The sequence below is a fragment of the Vulpes lagopus genome, chromosome X (genome assembly GCF_018345385.1).
Source record: "Vulpes lagopus strain Blue_001 chromosome X, ASM1834538v1, whole genome shotgun sequence".
In the NCBI taxonomy this organism is placed as follows: Eukaryota; Metazoa; Chordata; class Mammalia; order Carnivora; family Canidae; genus Vulpes; species Vulpes lagopus.
This window is the reverse complement of record NC_054848.1, coordinates 46,564,949-46,586,976: the sequence shown is the minus strand read 5'-3', so window position 1 is coordinate 46,586,976 and position 22,028 is coordinate 46,564,949. Positions and strand designations below refer to the sequence as shown.

The 22,028-nt window shown below is 37.7% G+C and overlaps 1 protein-coding gene across 4 annotated transcripts in view; it reads left to right on the top strand.

Moving 5' to 3' along the window:
• PFKFB1 (6-phosphofructo-2-kinase/fructose-2,6-biphosphatase 1) overlaps positions 1–22,028 on the top strand; it is a 70,065-nt gene that overhangs the window by 16,316 nt on the left and 31,721 nt on the right. For 3 of the 4 annotated variants that reach the window (XM_041740726.1, XM_041740727.1, XM_041740725.1), the window contains exons 2-7: positions 12,927–13,052; positions 16,533–16,626; positions 17,463–17,529; positions 18,804–18,878; positions 19,383–19,439; positions 21,823–21,944. In XM_041740726.1, the coding sequence (XP_041596660.1) occupies positions 12,927–13,052; positions 16,533–16,626; positions 17,463–17,529; positions 18,804–18,878; positions 19,383–19,439; positions 21,823–21,944 (541 nt within the window). Of the gene's footprint in view, positions 1–12,923; positions 13,053–16,516; positions 16,627–17,462; positions 17,530–18,803; positions 18,879–19,382; positions 19,440–21,822; positions 21,945–22,028 lie in introns of those variants that run through there. The other variant, XM_041740728.1, reaches the window with a different exon arrangement.

Genomic DNA, 22,028 nt, shown 5'->3' with positions numbered 1-22,028 from the left:
AATTTATCTGATATGAGGATGGTTACCCCTGCTTTTTGTTGAGGACCATTTGAATGGTAAATGGTTCTCCACCCTTTCATTTTCAGGATGTAAGTGTCCTTAGGTCTCAAATGAGTCTCTTGTAGACAGCAAATAGATGGGTCTTGCTTTTTTATCCAGTCTGAAACCCTGTGTGTTTCATGGTATCATTTAGCCCATTCACGTTCAGAGTTACTATTGAAAGATATGAATTTATTGTCATCATAATACCTATTCAGTCCTTGGTTTTGTGGATTATTTCTTTGGACTTCCTCTTTCTTATACAGTGCCCCCCTTAATATTTCTTGCAGAGCTGGTTTGGTGGTCACATATTCTTTCAGTTTCTACCTATCTTGGAAGCTCTTTATCTCTCCTTCTATTCTGAATGAGAACCTTGTTGGATAACGTATTCTTGGCTGCATGGTCTTCTCATTTTGGACCCTGAATATAACCTGCCAGCCCTTTCTGGCCTGCCAGGTCTCTGTGGAGAGGTCTGCTGTTAATCTACTATTTCTCTCCCTATAAGTTAGGGGTCTCTTGTCTCCTGCTGCTTTAAGGATTTTCTCTTTTTCTTTGGAATTTCTACATTTAACTATTAAATGTCGAGGTGTTGAGGTGTTTTTATTGATTTTAGGGGGGGGAACCTCTCTATCTCCTGGGTCTGAGTGCCTGTTTCCCTCCCCAAATGAGGGAAGTTCTCAGCTATGATTTGTTCAAATATGCTTTCTCGCCCTCTATCCCTTTTGGCGCTCGCTGGATCCCCAATTATATGTAGATTTTTCCCTCTTAGGCTATCATTTATTTCCCTTAACCTTTCATCATGGTCTTTTAATTGTTTATCTCTTTTTTCCTCAGCTTCCTTCCTTGCCATTAAGTTGTCTTCTATGTCACTCACTCTTTCTTCTACCTCATTAATTCTCATCGTTAAGACCTTCAGTTTGGATTGCATCTCATTTAATTGATTTTTAATTTCAGCCTGATTAGATCTAAATTCTGTAGTCATGAAGTCTCTTGAATCCTTTATGCTTTTTTCCAGAGCCACCAGTAGCTTTATAATTGTGCTTCTGAATTGGCTTTCTGACATTGAATTGTAATCCAAAATCTGTAACTCTGTGGGAGAGAGTACTGTTTCTGATTCTTTTGTGTTGAGTTCTTCTTTCTAAAGTTAGTTTGCTCGGTGTAGAGTGGCTACAAATGAGTTGTACTTTAGAAGTGCAAACTCTTCTCTCCGTAGCATTCCAGTTGTCCTCTCTTTAAATCTCACGTTGATATGTTCTCATTCATTTGGGGAATATAAATAATAGTGAAAAGGAATATAAGGGAAGGGCGAAGAAATCTGTGGGAAATATCAGAAAGGGAGAACATAAAGACTCCTAACTCTGGGAAACGAACTAGGGGTGGTGGAAGGGGAGGAGGGTGGGGGGTAGGGGTGAATGGGTGACGGGCACTGAGGGGGGCACTTGATGGGATGAGCAGTGGGTGTTATTCTGCATGTTGGTAAATTGAACACCAATAAAAAATAAATTTATTAAAAAAATAAATAAATCTCACGTTGAATTCATAGTTTTTCAGGATGATTTGAAAGTTATCTAGGTAAGTTGGTGGGGACAGGTGACTTGGGGGCCTACTCCTCAGCCACTTGCCCTGCCCCTCAATCTTGCCATGCCCCTCTGATTAATTTTTATATATTGAATCAGTCTTACATTTTGGGGATAAACCATGCTTGGTTATATTGTACTACTGTTTATTTTATGAATGGCCAAATTTGATTTGCCAAATGTTTTGAGGACTTTTGTGCCTAAGATGATGGAGGCATTGAATGATATTTTTCATTTTTGTACCATTGTTTCTCTGGTTTGGGTTTCAAGATAATACTGGTGTCCTAGGGACACCTGGGTGGCTCAGCGGTTTGGCACATGCCTTTGGCCCAAGGCATGATCTTGGGGTCCTGGGATTGAGTCCCATATCAGGCTCCCTGCATGGAGCCTGCTTCTCCCTCTGCCTATGTCTCTGCCTCTCTCTCTCTCTCTCTCTCTTTCTCTCTCTCTCTCTGTCTCTCATGAATAAATAAATAAAATCTTTAAAAAAAATACTGGCCTCATAAAATAGGCTGAGAAGTCTTTCCCTGTCTTCTTTTTCCTGAAGAGATTAGCCTTTACAGCTTATATTCATGTAATGGGATTTTTAACCCAAAATATTTTGGGCTCTCTCTTTATTAGTGTGCTTATGCCATTTACCTTGCATGTAATTATTGTTATATTTGGATTTAGATGTACTATTTTCTTATGTCTTTTCTGTCCCCCTCTTTTTTTACTTCAACCCTTCCCTATTTTTCTGCTTTTTCAAAATTGATTTGAACAGTTTTTAGTATTTCAGTTTTTATTCATAGTGATTTTTACTATTAATCTGGCAGAATTTTTAATAGTTTCCCTAAGGATTAGAAAATATACATTTAACTTTTCAGTCTGAATAGAATCAATTTGTTACCACTTCAATATGAATGTATAAATTTTACTTTCACATGCCAATTTATGCTTCTTATTTCATGCGATATTTACCTAATATTCTACACATACAGACATTGGGGATCTCATCATGCAATGTTATACAATATTTTATTTTTTGCCTGCATGTTTCAAAGGACTCTAAGATTCAGAAAATACCTTTATCCAGATGTTTAACATTTCTGTTGTAGTTAGTTTCCCACACTCTAGCTCCCTTCTGGTATCATTTCCTTTTTATTTGTTAAGATTTTATTTTAATTCCAGAATAGTTAACATACAGTGTTATATTAGCTTCAGGTGTACAATATAGTGATTCAACAGTACTATACATCACCTAGTGATCATCATAAGTGCCCTCCTTAATCCCCATCACTTATTTCACCCATACCCCCCACCCATCTCCCCTCTGGTAACAATCGGTTTGTTCTCAATAATAAGAGTCTGTTCCTTGGTCTCTCTTTCACTTTCTCCCTTTTCCTCTGCTCATTTGCTTTGATTCTTAAATTCCACATGAGTGAAATCATATAGTATTTGTCTTTCTCTGACTTCTTTTTCTTAGCATTATACACTCTACCTCCATTCATGTCATTGCAAATGGCAAGATTTCATTTTTTTAATGGCTAAATGATTTTCCGTTATAGACAGATAGATATGGATACACATATACATATACATACATATACCGCATCTTCTTTATTCATTCATCAGTCAATGGACTCTGGGGCTGCTTCCATAATTTAGCTATCATAAATAATGCTGCTACAAATGTAGGGGTGTATGTATCCATTTGAATTGGTAGGGGTTTTTTGTTTTTTTTGTATTTTGGAAGTACTCAGTATGTGATTACCAGATAAAAGAATAGTTCTAATTTTAGCTTTTGAGTAACCTCCATTCTGGTTTCCACAGTGGCTGCACAAATTAGCATTCCCACCAACAGTGTAAGAGTGTTCCCCTTTCTCCACATCCTCACCAACACCTGTTGTTTCCTCTGTTCTTTAAGAAAAAAAAAGATTTTATTTATTTATTCATGAGAGACACAGAGAGAGAGGCAGAGACACAGGCAGAGGGAGAATCAGACTTCCTGCTGTGAGCCTGATGTAGGACTTGATCCCAGAATTCCGGGATCACAACCTGAGCTAAAGGCAGATGTTCAACCACTGATCCACGCAGGCACCCCATTTCCTCTGTTCTTAATTTTAATCAATCTGACAGGGGTGAAGTGATAACTTATTGCAGTTTTTACTTGCATCTCCCTAATGATGAATGAGGTTGAGCATCTTTTTTTTATTTGCCTGTTGGACATCTAGATGTCTTCTTTGAAGAAACATCTGGTCATGTCCTCTGCCCATTTTTTAATTGGATTATTTGGTATTCAGGTGTTGATTTGTATAAGTTATTTGTATATTTTGGATGCCAACCCTTTAATAGATTTGTCATTTGCAAATATCTTCTCCCACTCAGTAGGTTGACTTTTAGTTTTGTTGATTGTTTCCTTCACTGTTGCAGAAGCTTTATAATTTTATGTTGTCCCAATAGTTGTTTATTTTTGCTTTTATTTTCCATGCCTCAAAAGACATATAATAGAAAAATATTGCTATGGCTGATGTCAGAAACCTCACTGCCGGTGCACTCTTCTATGATTTTTATGGTTTCATGTCTCACATTTAGATCTCGAATCCATTTGCAATTTATCTTTGTGTGTGGTGCAAGTGGTACAATATCATTCTTTTGCATAGAGCTGACCAGTTTCCCCAACACTGTTTGTTGAAGAGATGACTTTTTCCCACTGGATATCCTTTCCTGCTTTGTGAGAGTAATCGACCATATTTCTGGGTTTTCTATTCTGTTCCATTGATCTATCTCTATTATTGTGCCGCTACTATACTGTTTTGATGACCATAGCTTTGTAATATAACTTGATATACAGAATTATGATGCCTCCAGCTTTGTTTTCCTTTTTCCAAATTGCTTTGTCTATTTAGGGCCTTTTGTGATTCCATATAAATTTTAGGATTTTTTCTTCTAATCTGTGAAAAATGCTGTTCATATTTTGATAGGAATTGCAGTAAATGCATAGATTGCTTACGGTGATATGGAAATTTTAACAATATTTGTTCTCCCAATTGATGAGCATGGAATGTCTTTTTATTTCTTTGTGTCATCTTCAATATCTTTCATCAGTGTTTATAGTTTTCAGAGTATACTTCATTCACCTCTTTGATTAGGTTTATTCCTAGATATTAAATAATAATTATTGGTGCAGTTTTAAATGGGATTGTTTTCTCAAATTTCCTTTCTGCTGCTTCATTATTGGTGTATAGAAATGCAACGGATTTCTTCACATTAATTTTGTATATTGTGGGGATCCCTGGGTGGCTCAGCAGCTTAGTGCCTGCCTTTGATGCAGGGCATGATCCTGGAGTCCCAGGATCAAGTCCCACATCAGGCTTCCTGCATGGAGCTTGCTTCCCCCTCTGCCTGTGTCTGTGCCTCCCTCTTTCTCTGTGTCTCTCATGAATAAATAAATAAAATCTTTTTAAAGTTTTGTATCCTGTGGGACTTTACTGAATTCATTTATCAGTTCTAGTAGGTTTTTGGTGGAGTTTTTTGGGCATTTTATATATAGTAACATATCATCAGCATATAGTGGAAGTTTTACTTTTTCCTTACCATTCTAGATACCTTTTACTTCTTTTTGTTGCCTAATTGCTGTGGCTCAGACTTCCAGTACTATGTTGAATAAAAGTGAGAGTGTACCTCCTTCTCTTGCTCCTGAGTTTAGGGGAAAAGTTCTCAGTTTTTCCCCATTCAGTATGATGTTTACTATGGGTTTTTCATACGTGGCCTTTAATATGTTAAGATATATTCACTCTAAACCTACTTTGTTTAGAGTTTTCATCATGAATAGATGTTGTACTTTGTCAAATACTTTTTCTACATCTATTGAAATGATCATAAGATGTTTATCCTTTCTTATTGATGTGGTATATAATGTTGATTGATTTATGAATACTTATCCACTCTTGCATACTGGGAATAAATCCCACTTGATGGTGATGAATGACTTTTTAATGCATTGTTGGATTCAGTTTGCCAGTATTTAGTTGAGGATTTTTGCGCCGATGTTCATCAGAGATATTGGCCTGTAATTCTCTTTTTTTTTTTGTGGTGTCTACATATAATTTTTTTCAGGTTGATTCAGGCCTCATAGAATGAATTTGAAAGTTTTCCTTCCTCTTCTATTTTTTGGAATAGTTTGAGAAGAATGGGTATTAATCCTTTAATGTTTGGTAGAATACACGTGTGAAACTGTCAGGTCCTGGACTTTTGTTTGTTGAGAGTTTTTTGATTACTAATTCAATATCATTGCTGGTAATTAGTCTATTCAAATTTTCTATTTGGTCCTTTTCAGTTTTGGAAGGTTATATATTTCTTATAATTTATCCATTTCTTCTAGGTTGTCCCATTTGTTGGCATATAATTTTACATAATGTTCTGTTATGATTGTATTTCTTAAGCATTGGTTGTTATTTATCCCCTACATTTGTAGTTTTCATTGTGTCCCTTCCTATTGTTGCTTGATAAGTCTGGCTACAGGTTTATCAATTTTATTGATTTTTTTTTTAAGGAACCATTTCCTGGTTTCAAGGATATGTTCTACCATTTATTTAGTTTCTATACCATTTATTTCTGCTCCAATCTTTATTATTCCCTTGTTTCTGTTGCTTTGGGGTTTTATTTGTTGTTCTTTTTCTTTTTTAAGAATATTTTTTGGGCATGCCTGGGTGGCTCAGCGGGTGAGTGTCATCCTTTGGCTCAGGGCGTGATCCCAGGGTCTGGGGATCAAGTCCCACATCAGGTTCCCTGTGAAGAGCCTGCTGCTCCCTCTGCCTATGTCTCTGCCTCTCTATGTCTGTCTCTCATGAATAAATAAATAAAATATTTCAAAAAAGAATATTTTTATCTTTTTAAAAACTCTGTTAATTAATCTCTACCCCCAACATGGCACTCAAATTCATGACCCTGAGATCAAGAGTCAAATGCTTTACTGACTGTGCCAGCTAGGTGCTCTTTGTTTTTCTTTTTCTGCCTTGTTCTAACTTTAGGTGTAAGATCATTTGAGATTTTTCTTGCTTCTGGAGGTAGGTCTCTATTGCCATAAACTTCACTCGTAGAACTGCTTTAGCTGCATCCAAAATGTTTTGGACCATTTGTTTTCATTTTCAATTGTTTCCATGTACTTTTTGATTTCTTGTTTTACCCATTCATATTTAGTAGTATGTTATTTAACCTTCATGTATTTGTGGTCTTTATAAATTTTTTTCTTGTGATTGATTTCTGGTTTTATAATGTTGTGGTCAGAAAAGATACATGGTATGATTTTTTTTTTTTAATTTGTTCAGACTGGTTTTATGGCCTAATATGTGATCTATTCTGGATAATGTTTCATGTGCACTTGAAAAAAAATGTGTGTTGTGTTTTAAGATGGAATGTTCTGAATATATCTGTTAAATCCATGTTGTATAATGTGTCGTTCAAAACCTTTGTTTCCTCGTTCATTTTCTGTTTAGATTATCTGTTCATTGATGTAAGCGGAATGTTAAGGACCCCTATCTACTATTATTGCATTACTACCAATTAGTTTCTTTATGTTTGTTTTAATCTTGTTTTTTTTTGTATTTGAGTGCTCACATTTGGATGCATAAATATTTATAATTGTTATATCTTCTTGTTGGATTGTCTCCATTTAGCTACACAGTATCCTTCTTTGTCTCTTGTGACAGTCTTTGTTTTAAAATCTAGTTTATCTGATACAATTATTGCTCCTCTAGCTTTCTTTTAACATCCATTTGTATGATATATGTTTCTCCATTCCCCTAGTTTCAATCTGCAGGTATCTCAGTCTAAAAAGCATCTCCTGTGGACTGCATCTAGATAGGTCTTGCTTTTTAATCCATTGTATTAACCTGTCTTTTTATTGGGACATTTAGTCCATTTACATTCTAAGTAATTATTGATATATACATGTATTTATTGCCATTTTATTACTTGTTTTGTGGTTGTTTCTGTAATTTTTCTCTGATCATTCTTTCTTTCATGATTTGCTGGTTTTCCTTAGTAATACATTTGGGTTTCTTTCTCTTCATTCTTTGTATACATATTAGTGTGTTTGGTTTATGGTTACAGTTAACTTTGTATAGAAAATCTCTTGTATATAACAGTCTATATTAAGTTGATGGTCATTTAAGTTTGAACTCATTATTCCTGTCCTTCTCATGTTTTAGGTATATGGTGCCATATTTTAAAATCTTTTATTTTCTGAGTTCCTTAACTGATTTTTTACTGAAGTGTTCATTTTTACTGCATTTGTGTTTCCTACCTTCATATACTCATTTATAATCCTTCCTTTCTACTCAAATTGTTCCTTTTAATATTTCTTGCAGGCTGGTTTAGTGATAATAAACTCCTTTAGTTTTTGTTTGTCTGAGAAACTTTATCTCTCCTTCTATTCTGGATGATAGCCTTGCTGGTTAGAGTAATTTAGCTGTATATTTTTCCCATTCAGCAATTTGAATATATCACTTCATTCCCTCTGTCTTACAAGGTTTCTGCTGAAAATTCTACTTATAGCCTTATGGGATTTCCCTTGTATGTAATGGTCTTATTTTGACTTGCTGCCTGTAAGCATCACTATATTTTGTCATTTTAATTACCATATGTTTTGGTGTGGATATGCTTTACTGATTTTGTTGGAGCATCACTGTGCCTCCTGGATCTGGATATTTCTTTCTTTCTTCAGATTAGGGATTTTTTTAAGCTATTATTTCTTCAAGTAAATTTTCTGCCCGTTTTTCTCTTTCTTCTTCTAGGATCCCTATAATATGAATGTTATTATGTTTGATGGAGTCTCTCAGTTCCCTAAGTCTATTCTCATTTTACATAATTATTTTTCTCTCTCTTTTGTTCAGCCTGATTACTTTGTTACTCTGTATTCTAGATCACTAATTTATTCTTCTGTTTTTTCCAGTCTGCTGTTCATTCTATCAAGTGTGTTTCTCATTTCCCTTATTGAACCTTTTATCTCTGTTATGTTATTCCTTATCTGTGTGTTAAGGTTCTCACTAGTGACTTCCAGTGTTTTTTCAAGTCCAGTGTGTATTTTTATAATCATTACTTTAAATTCTCTGTCAGGCATGTCACTTATATCTCTTTTGCTTTGACTTCTGGTCATGACCTTCTCTGGTTCTTTCATTTGGAATAAATTTTTCTGTCTTTTGTCTAAGTCCTTATGCATGTTCCTATATGTAAGGAATGTCAGCTACTTCTCTTGTTCTTGAGGATAATCACCTGATGAAGAAGAGTTCCTGTAATACCCTTTAATGTATTGTCCCCTATTCCCCAGGGCCTAGTGCTTCCGAGCATGTCTCCAATTTGTGCTGCATGTGCTCTGCCATTGTGTCCTGACTGCTTTATCCTTCAGGCCAGTCATCTACAGAGGCTCTCTTTCCCTGTTGTGGGCAATATTTGGTACCTGGTCTGAGTGTGGCAAGTTTTAACTAGGTATGTTCTGGTCTGCTTATGCTTTTAACATTGCTGCCAGAACTGAGGCTCCACAAAACCCCTGGCTGGAGGGATGAAATGTGGGTGGGGATTTGGGCTGGTCTTCTAGGAGAAGAAGCCTGCCACAATGGAACTGAGGCAAGCATGACTGGGAAGGGAAGTTCCACCAGAGGCGGGGGAGGGCTTGGCAAAAGCTAGTTGGGTAGCAAATGTAAGCCTTGGTTGGGTCCCACAAGTGGTCCCGTTCCTAAAGGGTTGGGAGGCGGGAATGGTGCCTGCCATTCATTTTGTTCCCAGATGGGTTTTTCCGTGAATGCTACCACTCAAAGACACTGACAGGCTCCAAGAGGAGCAAATAATTTCCTCATTGTATTCCCCAGGCACTCTTCAGATTGCTATTTTCAAGTTGTATGTGCACAGGCTGTTTGCCCAGCTTTCTCTCTAAGAGCATCCTAATGCTCTCTGTGCTTTCGCTGAGCCAATGCTGCTGGCCTTTAAATCTCCAGACTTTTAACCCTAGTTGTTGCAAGAACTCACAAAATTCAGCCCCTTTCACTTTCCAAGCCAATTTCCATGGGGGTTTGTCTGCCTCTTGTGGGCTCCCCAGTGTGCCAGCCTGTTTCTTGCCTTTTTCTGCAACTGCAGTTCCTTTCCTCCATGGTGGCCATAATCTGTTTCTCTCCCAAGATGTGTCTCCACATTTTTTTACCTTCTTTGATATGGTCTCTTCTCTACCTTTAGTTGTGGAGTTTATTCTGCCAGTTTCCACGTTGATTTGGTGATTATTTAGGATGATATGATTGTTATCTAGTTGTATTTGTGGGACAAGCCAAGCCTAGAGTCTTCCTACTCCACCACCACCTTCCCAGACCTCTTTGTTTCTTTTTTTATCTTTTTTTTTTTTTTTTGCTTTCTCTTATTTTATTTGAGCATTTTCTATGATCCCATTTTTTTTAAAGCATGTGTTGGAGAAAGGGCAGTTGCAATTTATTATTATTATTATTTATATATTTTAAATTTTATTTATTCATTCATGAGAGACACAGGGAGAGAGAGAGAGAGGCAGAGGGAGAAGCAGGCTCCATGCAGGAAGCCCGACATGGGACTCGATCCTGGGACTCCAGGATCACACCCTGGGCTGAAGGCAGGTGCTAAACTGCTGAGCTACCCAGGGATCCCTTATGATCCCATTTTATTGCTTGTGTTTACTTATCATCTATATCTGTGTGTGTGTGTGTGTGTGTGTGTGTGTGTGTTTACTTTTTTAGTGGTTCCCCTGGAGTTTACAATGTATTTTGAAAATAATTTGGGTTTACCTTCAAATAACACTATATTGCTTTATATGTAGAACAAGTACCTTTATAACAGAAATATTCCTAGATTCTTCCTCTCTTTCCTTGTATCTTTTTTGTGCTTATTTCATTCTGATATATGCTATGAACACTCAATGCGGTATTACTATTATTACTTTAGCCAATCAGTTGTCTTTTAGAACAATTAATAATATGAAAAATAAAAGGTGTATTTTGCCTTAATTTATTCCTTTTCTAATGCTCTTCCTTAATAATGTAGATCCAATTTTCTGACCTATATCACATCTTTTCTGCTTAAATATTGTTCTTTAATATTTATTATATGACAGGTCTGGTGTGATGAATTTCCTGTTTTTGTTTGTCTTAAAAGTATTTATTTTTCCTTTATTTTTCAAAGATATTTTTGCTTACTTTAGAATTCTGGATTGGCAGGGTCTGTGGGTTTTGTTGTTTTTGTTACTGTTGTTAACTTTCAAAGCTTTAAATTTTTTATTTCACTATCTTTTAGCTTATGTGGCTTCTGACAAGAAGTCTAATATAATTCTCCTAGTTCTTCTGTAGGTAAGGTGTTCCTACTGCCCCTTTTCCCTGGCCTTCTTCAGTATTTTATTTTTGCCTGATTTTCTGCAGTTTAAATTTGATATGTCTAGGTGTGGTGTGGTTCATTTTTATATTTTATTTATCCTGATTGGTATTCTCTGAGATACCTGAATCTGTGGTTTATAATCAATAACTCAATTTTGAAAATTTTTGGCAATTCTCTCTTCAAGTATTTCTTCTTTCCCATTATCTCCTTCTTCTCCTCTGTTATTTTAATTACATATATATTGCATGTATATACATATATGTACATGATATTTATATATTACATATATATTACACTATCTGATACTTTCCCATATTTCTTGGATGTTTTATTCTGGGTTGTTGTGTTTTGTTTGTTTCTTTTTTTAATATATTTTTTCTCTGCATTTCAAGGTGTGTAATTTCTACTGACCTATCTTCAAGTTCATTGATTCCTTAGCTATGTTAAGTTCATTTATGAGAACATTGAAGAAATCCTTAAGATCTATTACTGTGTTTTTTCTCTTGCATTTACATTTGATTCTTTCTTATACTTTCCATCCCCATACTGAAATTATCTATCTGATCTTACATGTTGTCTACCTTTTCCAATAAACCTTTTAACTTATCAATCTTAGCTATTATACATTCTCTGCCTGATAATTCCAACATGTGTATCATAACTGAGTCTGATCCTGATTATTTCTTTGTCTCTTCAGACTATTTTTTTCTTGCCTTGATTCTTCCCTTTGTGTTACTCTCTGGAGGGAGACAATTATTTTTTGCATCCTTTGAAGATGCAGTCTTCTATTATTTTACCTGGTAGTAGGGAATAGGGGACCAATGCCATTTTATGTTAGTCTAATTAAGTCTCAGCCTTAGGCAGGCTTATCCTCAGTCTTGGAGGTGTGACCTTCCCATGTGTTCCTGCCTCTTCTCTAACTATAATGGTGGGCTTAGTGCATATTCCTATGCTTCCTGGGCTATAGCATTTTTTCCATTATTCTTCTCCAGCTGTGGTGAGTTTCTCCCAGTGTCCTCAGTTTCTGTTGCCCTTCCTTGCAGATTAAAGATTATTTTCTTTAGGGGAGATGGAGTAGATGGGTCTGGGCAGAATTTCAATAGTGTTGGCCATTCCTCTTTATCAGCTGCAGTTAATTTCCACCAGTGCTCCCAAACTACAGTTGCATTCCCTTTCTCTGTGAAGACTAAGGTTTTTGTTTCATAGAATACAAAGGGAGAATGATCTGGGCACAATTTCAGCAATGGCTGCTCTTCTGTCTTCCTCTCCAAGCCAGAACTACACGACCTCTATCTCAGGATTCTTCTGTCTTCTCTGTCAGCACCTGATGGAATTCTTAGAGGATGCAAAACCATCTATTTCTTCAGCCCCCAGGGGTTCACATTCTCATACTAGCTCACAACCAATCTTTAACAATTTATTAAAAATTTTTTAGCTGAGTCTTTTTATGAGTTTATATGTTATGCAGTAGTATCTATGAAAGATAAGGAAATACCTGGGCCCTGTTGCTCCCTGCAGATGCCTGCCTATCTCTACGGATTGGGGTTAGCTATTTACATTGTAATCTCAGTTTTCTGATGAATTCAGAAGTCAGTTAGAAAATGTCCAGGTTTGGCAGTCCCGGTGGCTCAGTGGTTTAGCTCCACCTTCATCCCAGGGTGGAATCCTGGAGACCTAGGATCGAGTCCCATGTCAGGCCCCTTGCATGGAGCCTGTGTCTCTGCCTCTCTCTCTCTCTCTCTCTCTCTCTCTCTCTCTCTATGTCTCTCATGAATAAATAAATAAATAAAATCTTTAAAAAAAAAGAAAATGTCCAGGTTTTTGTTATTGTTGTTGCTGTTACAATGGTAGGAAGGATGTTTTTCTAATTCTACACCTCTAATATGATACCAGAAGGTCATGGGAACCTGGGGATAAGCTTTTGAGATGTTGTTTATTTTCCAGCGTCAATACCCCAGTTTACCAATTCCCCCACAATGGTGATCATGGTGGGTTTACCAGCTCGAGGAAAGACCTACATCTCCACGAAGCTCACAAGATATCTCAACTGGATAGGAACACCAACTAAAGGTATGTTTCTGAAACCATTTGTTCTACAGCCCCTTACTGGCCACTAGCTGAAGAGTAAGGTAGCAGGCCTCAGAAAGGACATTCCCTCAGTACCAGGAATGCCTCAAAACATTATTACCAATCTTAAGATTACTACTACTACTACCACCGCCACTACTACTACTACTACTACTACTACTACTACCACCACCACCACTGCACTCTTAAAAGTTTTACAATTTCTTGAGCACATACTCTGTGCCTAACTGTATTCTAGGTACTAGGTATAGGATAATTAACAGGACTAAATGTCTGTTCTCAGGGACCTCCAGTTTTGCAAGATCTTAACACAACCATATGAGTAATATAGTATTTTTATTATCATTATTATGTTTATTGCCATTATTATTATTACCACACCAATATTACTATTTTGATTAGCATTACCGTTTACTCAAAACCTTATGATCTTCTTTAAGCCTTAGGGTATATGGAGTCAAGCACACTGAAGCCACAGCCCAGGGGTTCGTTCCCACAGGGTCTTCACTAAAGCTGAGCACCTTAGCTAACCTTGTCCTCTGGAGTCCAGAAGACATCTGCTCTCTCCAAGTCTCTCCTTAGGTTTCAGCTTGTTGTTGGCTTCCCCTCCCCAGGCAGAAGTGGTCCTGCCTTTTTCCACCTCCAGAGGGGCCTCCTTCCCTGCCTATCAACCTCCTCCTTCACTCCCTATTTCCAACTTTCCATTCTCTTCAATGTGGTCTCTTTTCTGCTTACTATTGCTTATTCAGTAATTGCTCTTTCCTATTCTCCATTTGATTTCTCTATCCTCCTCACCCCGTATCCCCGCTCTGTTCCTATTTGATTCCTCTATTCCCCCTAAGAGGACTGTACTTCCCTGAGTTCCCATATCCCTTCCTACAGCCCCCTCTGCCAACGCTAACTACAGAGTCTGTTGTTGTAGTGTGTATCAGGTCTCTTCCCAGGAGCTGTTCCGGGAGCAGGGGACCAGATCATGTTGCTTTCCCTCTCTCATGTATGATCAAATTAAGATATTTAGAGGCTCTAAACAGTAAGAGATAGGGTGCTCCCATATCTTATGCAACTCAGGATAAAAACAGTAAAGGTTAGAATGTCTACCAATGTTTTTTTATTTACCCTCAATGACTATATTGATGCTTTCAAAGAATATCAAGTTATCTGAAAAATTTTATTTGGACCATGTTCCTCCTTTACTGATGCACTAAGCAAGTATTTAGACTCTCTCTCTCTCTCTTTCTCTCTCTCTCTCTCTCTCTCTTGAAATGGGGCACTGCTCCCTAGTGCAGCAAACAGTTATCCTTGGGCATTTATTTATTTATTCAATCTTTAATTATTCATTGAGCACACAGCTGTGCCAAAGATCTTGTTGGATATTAGGCAAACTTCTCTATAGGACAGGATGTCTGTCCTCAAAGAACGAACATCTATTCTTAAGTTCTAAAATGCCCATGAAGAAGAAACTAGTATTATCATCATTCTACAATTGATTAAATTAGTGCCCAAGAGGTGAAGTCCCACTAAAGGCACATGGCCGTTGAGTGAAAGAACCAGGAAATGAGCCCACATCTGGTTTATTCTAAAGCCTGATACCCACTGTACCAGGTCTGCTATTTGGCTCTACAGATGGGGGAAAAAATAATCCCACGTTGACCACGTACTCCACCTTTTCTCCATTCTCTTCCTCTTCTTTCTCTTGCCCATCCCAGCACCCTATCTATCTGCCCCCTTCCTTCCCTCTCTTCAAGTCTCCTCCTCTCTTTATCCCATTTCTTTTCCTTCATGCACTTTCTCTTATTCACTGATGAAGGGTTTCCCAATGTTTTTTATGTGCTAAAACCCATGCTAGGCAATGAGGATGCAAAAATTAATGAATCACACCCTGTCCTTGAAGAGTTTTCTATCTGGCTGGGATGCATATGAATGCCTCATGGTCACTTAAAGAATCCTAGAGCAGGGTAATGAGGGGGCTCACAGAGGAAATCACCAACTGGAAGGCAGAGAAAGCTTCCAGGTAGGATATATTTGAGCTTGGTCCTGTGGGAGGAGTAGAACATTGGCAAAAGAGAAGAGAAAGGATCGTTCTTGTGGAGGACTACAGGCTCCACGTAGTTTCTGTTGGATGTTAGGGGAATATGGGATTGTGGTGGATAGGTCTCTGCCTTAATGCACACGCTTTCCATCTGCTCCAATATAGTCCATTCCCACAGAGCACAAAGCCTCAGAGCCATGTTTCAAAAAGCACAAAGCTTACCATACCTCCACAGGTCCTCTTGGCCTGCAGGTTTAAGCCCAAGATTTTTAACCTGTTGTTCAAGGCCCTCCATGATCCACCCCTGCCAGTCTCTCAGGCTTCAGTCACAGTGAATGACTCATCATTCCCTAAATATGTTCTGCCTTTTGCCAATGTCATACCCTTGCTTATAGTATTCCTCTGCCTGGAATGTTTTTGTTCCCCACTCCCATCCCCCATGCCTACCTATAAAAAGGCCTGCCTTCCTAAAAGGACTTGTTCAAATGCTACTGGAAACCATGTCAGATTACCCTAAGTATAATTAATCTGTCCTTCCCCTTATTCTTTTGAATGCGTCTGTCAGAGAACTCAAGAAACTCTGTGGGAACTCTTTACTGGTTTACTGTCTGTCCTACTTGCTAGATTGTAAGCTCCTTGGGTCCCCATCATACATATCTGGTCTATCTTTGAGGCTTCAGAACTCATGTCCTGCTTTACAGAATGTACATCAGAATGTATTTATTGAATGAAATATTGTGTTAGCCTCTTATCCTCTTTCTCCTCCTTTCCTTACCTTCTCTCAGTTTTTCACTATTACTGATTAAAAAGTATGGCCTACAGAGGGCAATAAATTTGGATTCTCTATCATTATACAGGAGAATGTAATAACATTGAGCTAGGTTTCAGGAGGCCCAGTCTAATTCTGTTACCTGCTAACTCACTGACCGTTAGTGATTGATTTTACTCACTGGATTTTTTTCCCTTATCTTTCCAATAGAATAGGGCATTAAAAGGGTTGGAATTTATAATGAAATAGAATAGTAAAATGTCCACTACCTTTGGAGCCAAACAGACCTGGTTTTGAAACCCAGCTTCCCACTTATTAACTATGAAAGTTACTTCTTATCTCTGAACTTAGGTGGGCACTTGACGGGATGAGCACTGGATGTTATTCTATATGTTGGCAAATTGAACACAAATAAAAAATAAATTTATAAAAAAAGAGTGGCATCTAGAAAAAAAAATTCTTAATTTATAAAATAGGATTGTAATTTCTATGTTGCAGGGTTGTTGTAAGGAATAAGTGAGTTGGTAGCCACAATTTGAAGCTTTATAAGCATATTATATAGGCACAAATTATACCTCCTTCTACCTCCGAAATCTCTCCCAGCAATTAAATATTTTTCTACCAGAATCTTTCCAACCTCTTCACCAGGTCTCCCTGCTTTCAGTGTTTAATTTAGGCCAGTACCGACGGGAAGCAGTGAGCTACAAGAACTACGAATTCTTTCTCCCAGACAATATGGAGGCCCTACTTATCAGGAAGTAAGTGCCTACTATTTTATAGAACTGTGCTGCCCATTGTTGAAGGAGGGCTTTGTTAAGATAATGGGGGCATGGGGCAGAGTTACTTGGGTTAGCAAGGAGATCTTCTAGACTCTCAAAGGCTGATTGGGAAAGCCTTTCCTCTAGCCTACCCAAAACCCATGACCATCCCCTACTTAAGAACTTAGGAACTAATGGTCTCAGTCTCTTACTCCTTACAAGAGAAAGTGGAAAATTCTCAGCCTAGCATTTAAGAGTCTCAATAGCTTGGCCCATTTCAGTATCTCCAGTCCCATCTATTCAATCTCAAGGTCTCTCTCCTCTACGACACTGACCATTTCCACAACAGATCCTATATCTCATTTATTGATCCATGCCCTTATAAAAGAACCTAGCAAAGAATAGTCACTAAATAGATTTTTACCAAATGCATGAATATATTGCCACCATTATACCTGTGCTTGTACTGGTACCCATTCCAGGAATGCCCTCTATTTCACAGACCATATACTCAAACTCTAACTGGGTTTAAGGATCAGTTCCACTTGAGCTCTATCACCCCAAAGATTGGAGTTTTTAATATTATGGCTCTGTCATTAGTCCACTTTTCCTGGGTATGCCACTTTATGCCTGGCCCACAAAGCCACTTTCAACTATGTGACCTCTCTGTGCTTGTCATAGTGTCTGGAATATAGGATACCCTATGTATATGTTTCATAGATTAATAATTTAATGTGAGATATCTGAGAGATGGTGCAAAAGACAATTGAGAAAAATAGAGAGGAACTCATCTTGGGGATAGGGATTGTCTCCATTTCTTTCTCTATATTTTTTAGGCAGTGTGCCCTGGCAGCCCTTAAGGATGTCCATGACTATCTCAGCCATGAGGAAGGTCATGTTGCGGTAAAGAAATTTGCATTTTCCCTCGAGTTTCTGCTGGAATGAAGGACCCCTCAAATGTATTGAACATTTGCTATGTTCCACACATTATTATAAGTATTTTACACATATTAATTTAATTCCACCCTCTCCCATGAGACAGGCATGTTGTTGTTAATACTCCATTTTATAGTAAAAAAAAAATGGCACAGAGAGAGTAAATAATTCCTCAAGGTGGCACAGCATGTATGCAGCAAGGCCAAAACTAGAATTCAGTTTGTATAGCTCCAAAATCTACACTCCTGGGATGCCTGGGTGGCTCAGCAGTTGAGCATCTGCCTTTGGCCCAGGGCTTGATCCCGAGGTCCTGAGATCAAGTCCCACATTGGGCTCTCTACATGGAGCCTATTTCTCCCTCTGCCTGTGTCTCTGCATCTCTCTGTGTCTTTCATGAATAAATAAATAAAATATTTTTTAAAAAAATTTTTACATTCCTAACCACTATGCTTTACCACTCCACCCCCAAGAGTTAAGACTACAACACAGTTTAAGACTATAGTACAGGGGTGCCTGGGTGGCTCAGTGGTTGAGCGTCTGTCTTTGGCTTAGGTCATGATCCTGGGGTTCTGAGATCGAGTCCTGAATTGGGCTCCCTGCAGGGAGCCTTATTCACCCTCTGCCTCTGCCTCTCTCTGTGTGTCTCTTATGAATAAATAAATATAAAATATATTTTTAAAAAAGACTATAGTACAAACATTTTTGAATTCTAGAGATTTACCTAAAAATCTAGTCAATTTAATATTATAAACCCTTGGGGTGGGATTTGTGAATTCTAAAAGGAGAAGAGATCTTTAAATAGTCCCACCTAAGGTGCTGAGGATAGGGAGTTGTTACCTGTTCTTAAAGAGTTCCAAAGTGATAGAGAAGGAAGAAGCCTCAACTAGGAGTTGAGAAAATCCATTGTAGCTCTGCTCTGTCAGCCACTCTTGGTGGCCTTGGTTAAAGCAAATCTTTCCTCAAAGCCTTGGCTATTTCATCTATAAAATGACGCTAATAAAATTTTACAGGTTTCCTCTTGTCTATGCCTACAGTCTGCTACATTTCTGGACTGACAGCAAGGGCTCAATAAATGCTTGAGATATTGCCATAAATCAGTATCAGATCCTTCCTATCCTTCAAAACTCAGTCAAGTTCTATCTCACCCTGGAAGCCTTCCACTTAGCACAAGGATAATCAAGGAGTAGGTGTTCTCTCAAAAACCACATTCAGAGTAACCCAATGTCATCATTGGCCTATAGGTTTTTGATGCCACCAACACTACCAGAGAACGACGGTCACTAATTCTGCAGTTTGCTAAAGAACATGGTTACAAGGTATAGTAACACTCCCACTCTTATCTAGAACCTACTTATCTAGTACAAATCCTAAAGAAAGGTAAACCAAAGGACTGCAATCTGCCAAATCAGCTACAAATCAGCCTAAGTCAGGCTTTAATTTGTTATATGGCTTTCTAGATCACAGTTAGAAGCAGCAAAACAGAACAGGAAAGAAGAGGTGCCATATTAGTAATGGAAGATAATTGCTGACAGGCTGACACTGTGGGAGGTGGAAGTGAGGGTGGAGGGAAGAGAAGCACTACAAAAAGCATATATAAGAACTAAAACCCAATAAAAACATAAAAGAATAACTTAAGGCCATTCAGTTTAGAGTCAATATGCCTCATAAAACTCAAAATCCTAAAAGTAACACTATATGAAATTATGTTGTCAGAGATGCCCCCTGGGGATAACTCAGAGCCACTGTGAAGAAGTGAAGCTATGGTTGGCACTACCAAACATAATTCCTTGCTGAAAATTTCTCTTCTTTTTCTTTTATAGGTCTTTTTCATTGAGTCTATCTGTAATGACCCTGGCATCATTGCAGAAAACATCAGGGTAAGGAGCACTTTACCCTTTCCTCCTTACTTTTTCTCAGGTTTGGATAATGCCTAAAAAGACTTCTATGAGGTTAAAGGTGGTATTCTTCTCCTATAGGAAGTATTTCCTGACCATCCTGTCCTATAATAATCCTATGAAATGTAAAGTAGCCAACATAATATAGAGTCCTTAATATGCAGTGGGCACCAAGCATCTCTTACTGATTCGTTGCAATAAACCTGTATGTTAGGTATCATTTCATTGTTGGAGAGAGAGAACAGAGATTCCAAAAAAAGAGTTTTCAAGGATTCATACAACCAGAAAGAAGTAGTACTGGGACTAGACCTCAGGCTTGTATCAGAAATATAACTGCTCTTATATTCTAGGCATGTGGTCTAGAACTGGATCACCCACCACATTTTATTGTTCCTTATTTCATGAAATTATTGGAGCTCAGGGACAGAAGAAATCTTATAGGTTATCTCCCTCAACCCTCCATCAAATACTTGAAATCTCAGCTAAATGTTTGTCTATTTTTTTTCATACCTCCGGTGACAAGAGACTCATTGCTTTTATCAAATGCAGTTCAATCAAGCTGAAATCTACCTCCCTGAAATTTTCACTGATTTGTCCTGTTTTTTCCTCTTGAGACATAGAACATGTCCAATCCCTCTCTTCTTCATCCCCCCTTCTATCCAGCCATTTACTGATTCAACAAAAATTTAATCTATATGACTAAACTGGTCTATTCTGTGTATTAGAGACAGAGAAAAATCCTGCCCTTGAGATCACAGTCAAGTGAGAGATACTGACAAGTTTATAGACATAACTATGAGTCAGTGCTGAGATGAAGAAATAAAAGAGGCTGTGGGAAAACACTGTTGAGTACCTATCCTTACATGGGAGGGATACATGTGTATCAGGGAAGGCTTCTCAATGAAAGCAATAGCTGACCTGAACCTTGAAGAATACATAGGAACTTGGCAGGCAAAGAATTGGATATAAAGGAATAGTATATACTAATTATGGCATCTCCAGGGAACTATAAGTAGTTTAAGTTAGCTAGAGCAGTGTGTGGAAGAATAGGAGAACAATAAGATATGAGATGAAGAAATAATCTTGGAGTCAATTATGACAAATGGGTCACCTAATAAAATAGTTCACACTTTGCCCTAAAATATATAAGGAAATGATTAAGAGTTTTAAGCAGGGGAATGCCATGGTCAGATGTTCATGTTAAAAATATCTTTATGGCTGCTAGTATGAGGAATACATTGGAAGTAACAAGACTGTGGACAAGAGTAAATTAGTCACAAAGCTAAAGTAAGCATCCATGAAAGAGAGAATGGAAATAAATGGGAGGAATATTTAGAAGATAGAGTGGAAAGGATCTGGTGTCTGCTGAGAGGTAAGGGATGATGACACATCTAGGATGACTCCTCTATTCTTTTTAGACTCAGGTAACTGAGTGGATGATAGTGCCATTCATGAGATGGCAAATGTGGATGGAGAAGATAGGCATTGGGGGATTAGGAGCCATCAACCTTTTAGAAATTTAAAGCCAGCATGCCATATTCTCTCATTAAACACTCAATACATGTAAGCCATTATGACCCCTGGCCAAGATCTCCTATTCTTCTTCTTCAACCATTTCTCACATCACAATTTTACTTTTACTTTTTTTTACCTTTTTTATTTAAATTAAATTAATTAACATATAGTGTATTATTAGTTTCAGAGGTAGTTTAGTGACTCATCAGTTGCATATAACACCCAGTGCTCATTATATCAAGTGCCCTACTTAATGCCCATTGCCCAGTTACCCTTTCCCCCCATCTACCTCCCCTCCAGCAACCCAGTTTGTTTCCTATGATTAATAGTCTTTTATGGTTTATCTCCCTCTCTGATTTCATCTTATTTTACTTTTCCTTCCCTTCCCCTATGATCCTCTGTTTTGTTTCTTAAATTCCTCATATGAGTGAAATCATGATAATTGTCTTTCTCTGATTGACTTATTTTGCTTAGTATAATACACTTTAGTTCCATCCACATGGTTGCAAATGGCAAGATTTCAATTTTTTGATGGCTGAGCAATATTCCATTGTGTGTATATACCACATGTTCTTTTAATTGTTCTTCTTAGACACTGTGTGCTTTAGAAGTGAGTACAATATTATAACAGACCTTTTTTAATCACATAGAAATAAGGAATAAGCAGTCACACAATCCAAATTATCTTCAATTGACTGACTTTGTAAACTTGGCAAGACCCTTTGTCTAAGCCTCAATTTCCTAATCTTCATGATGAGGGATGTTGTACTCAATGATCTCTAAGAGCACTTCCAAAGATCACTGTTAGAGTCTCTGTCTCTTACAGTTTCCCTATTCTCCCTTTTCCTAGCAAGTAAAACTTGGCAGCCCTGATTACATAGACTGTGACCGGGAAAAGGTTCTGGAAGACTTTCTAAAGAGAATTGAGTGCTATGAGGTCAATTACCAACCCTTGGATGATGAACTGGATAGGTAAGAACGCATAACCCTAAAATCCAAGACAGGATCTTTAACCCTATTTTGATGTCCTTTAGGACCTGGGAAAATGTCCCCCCC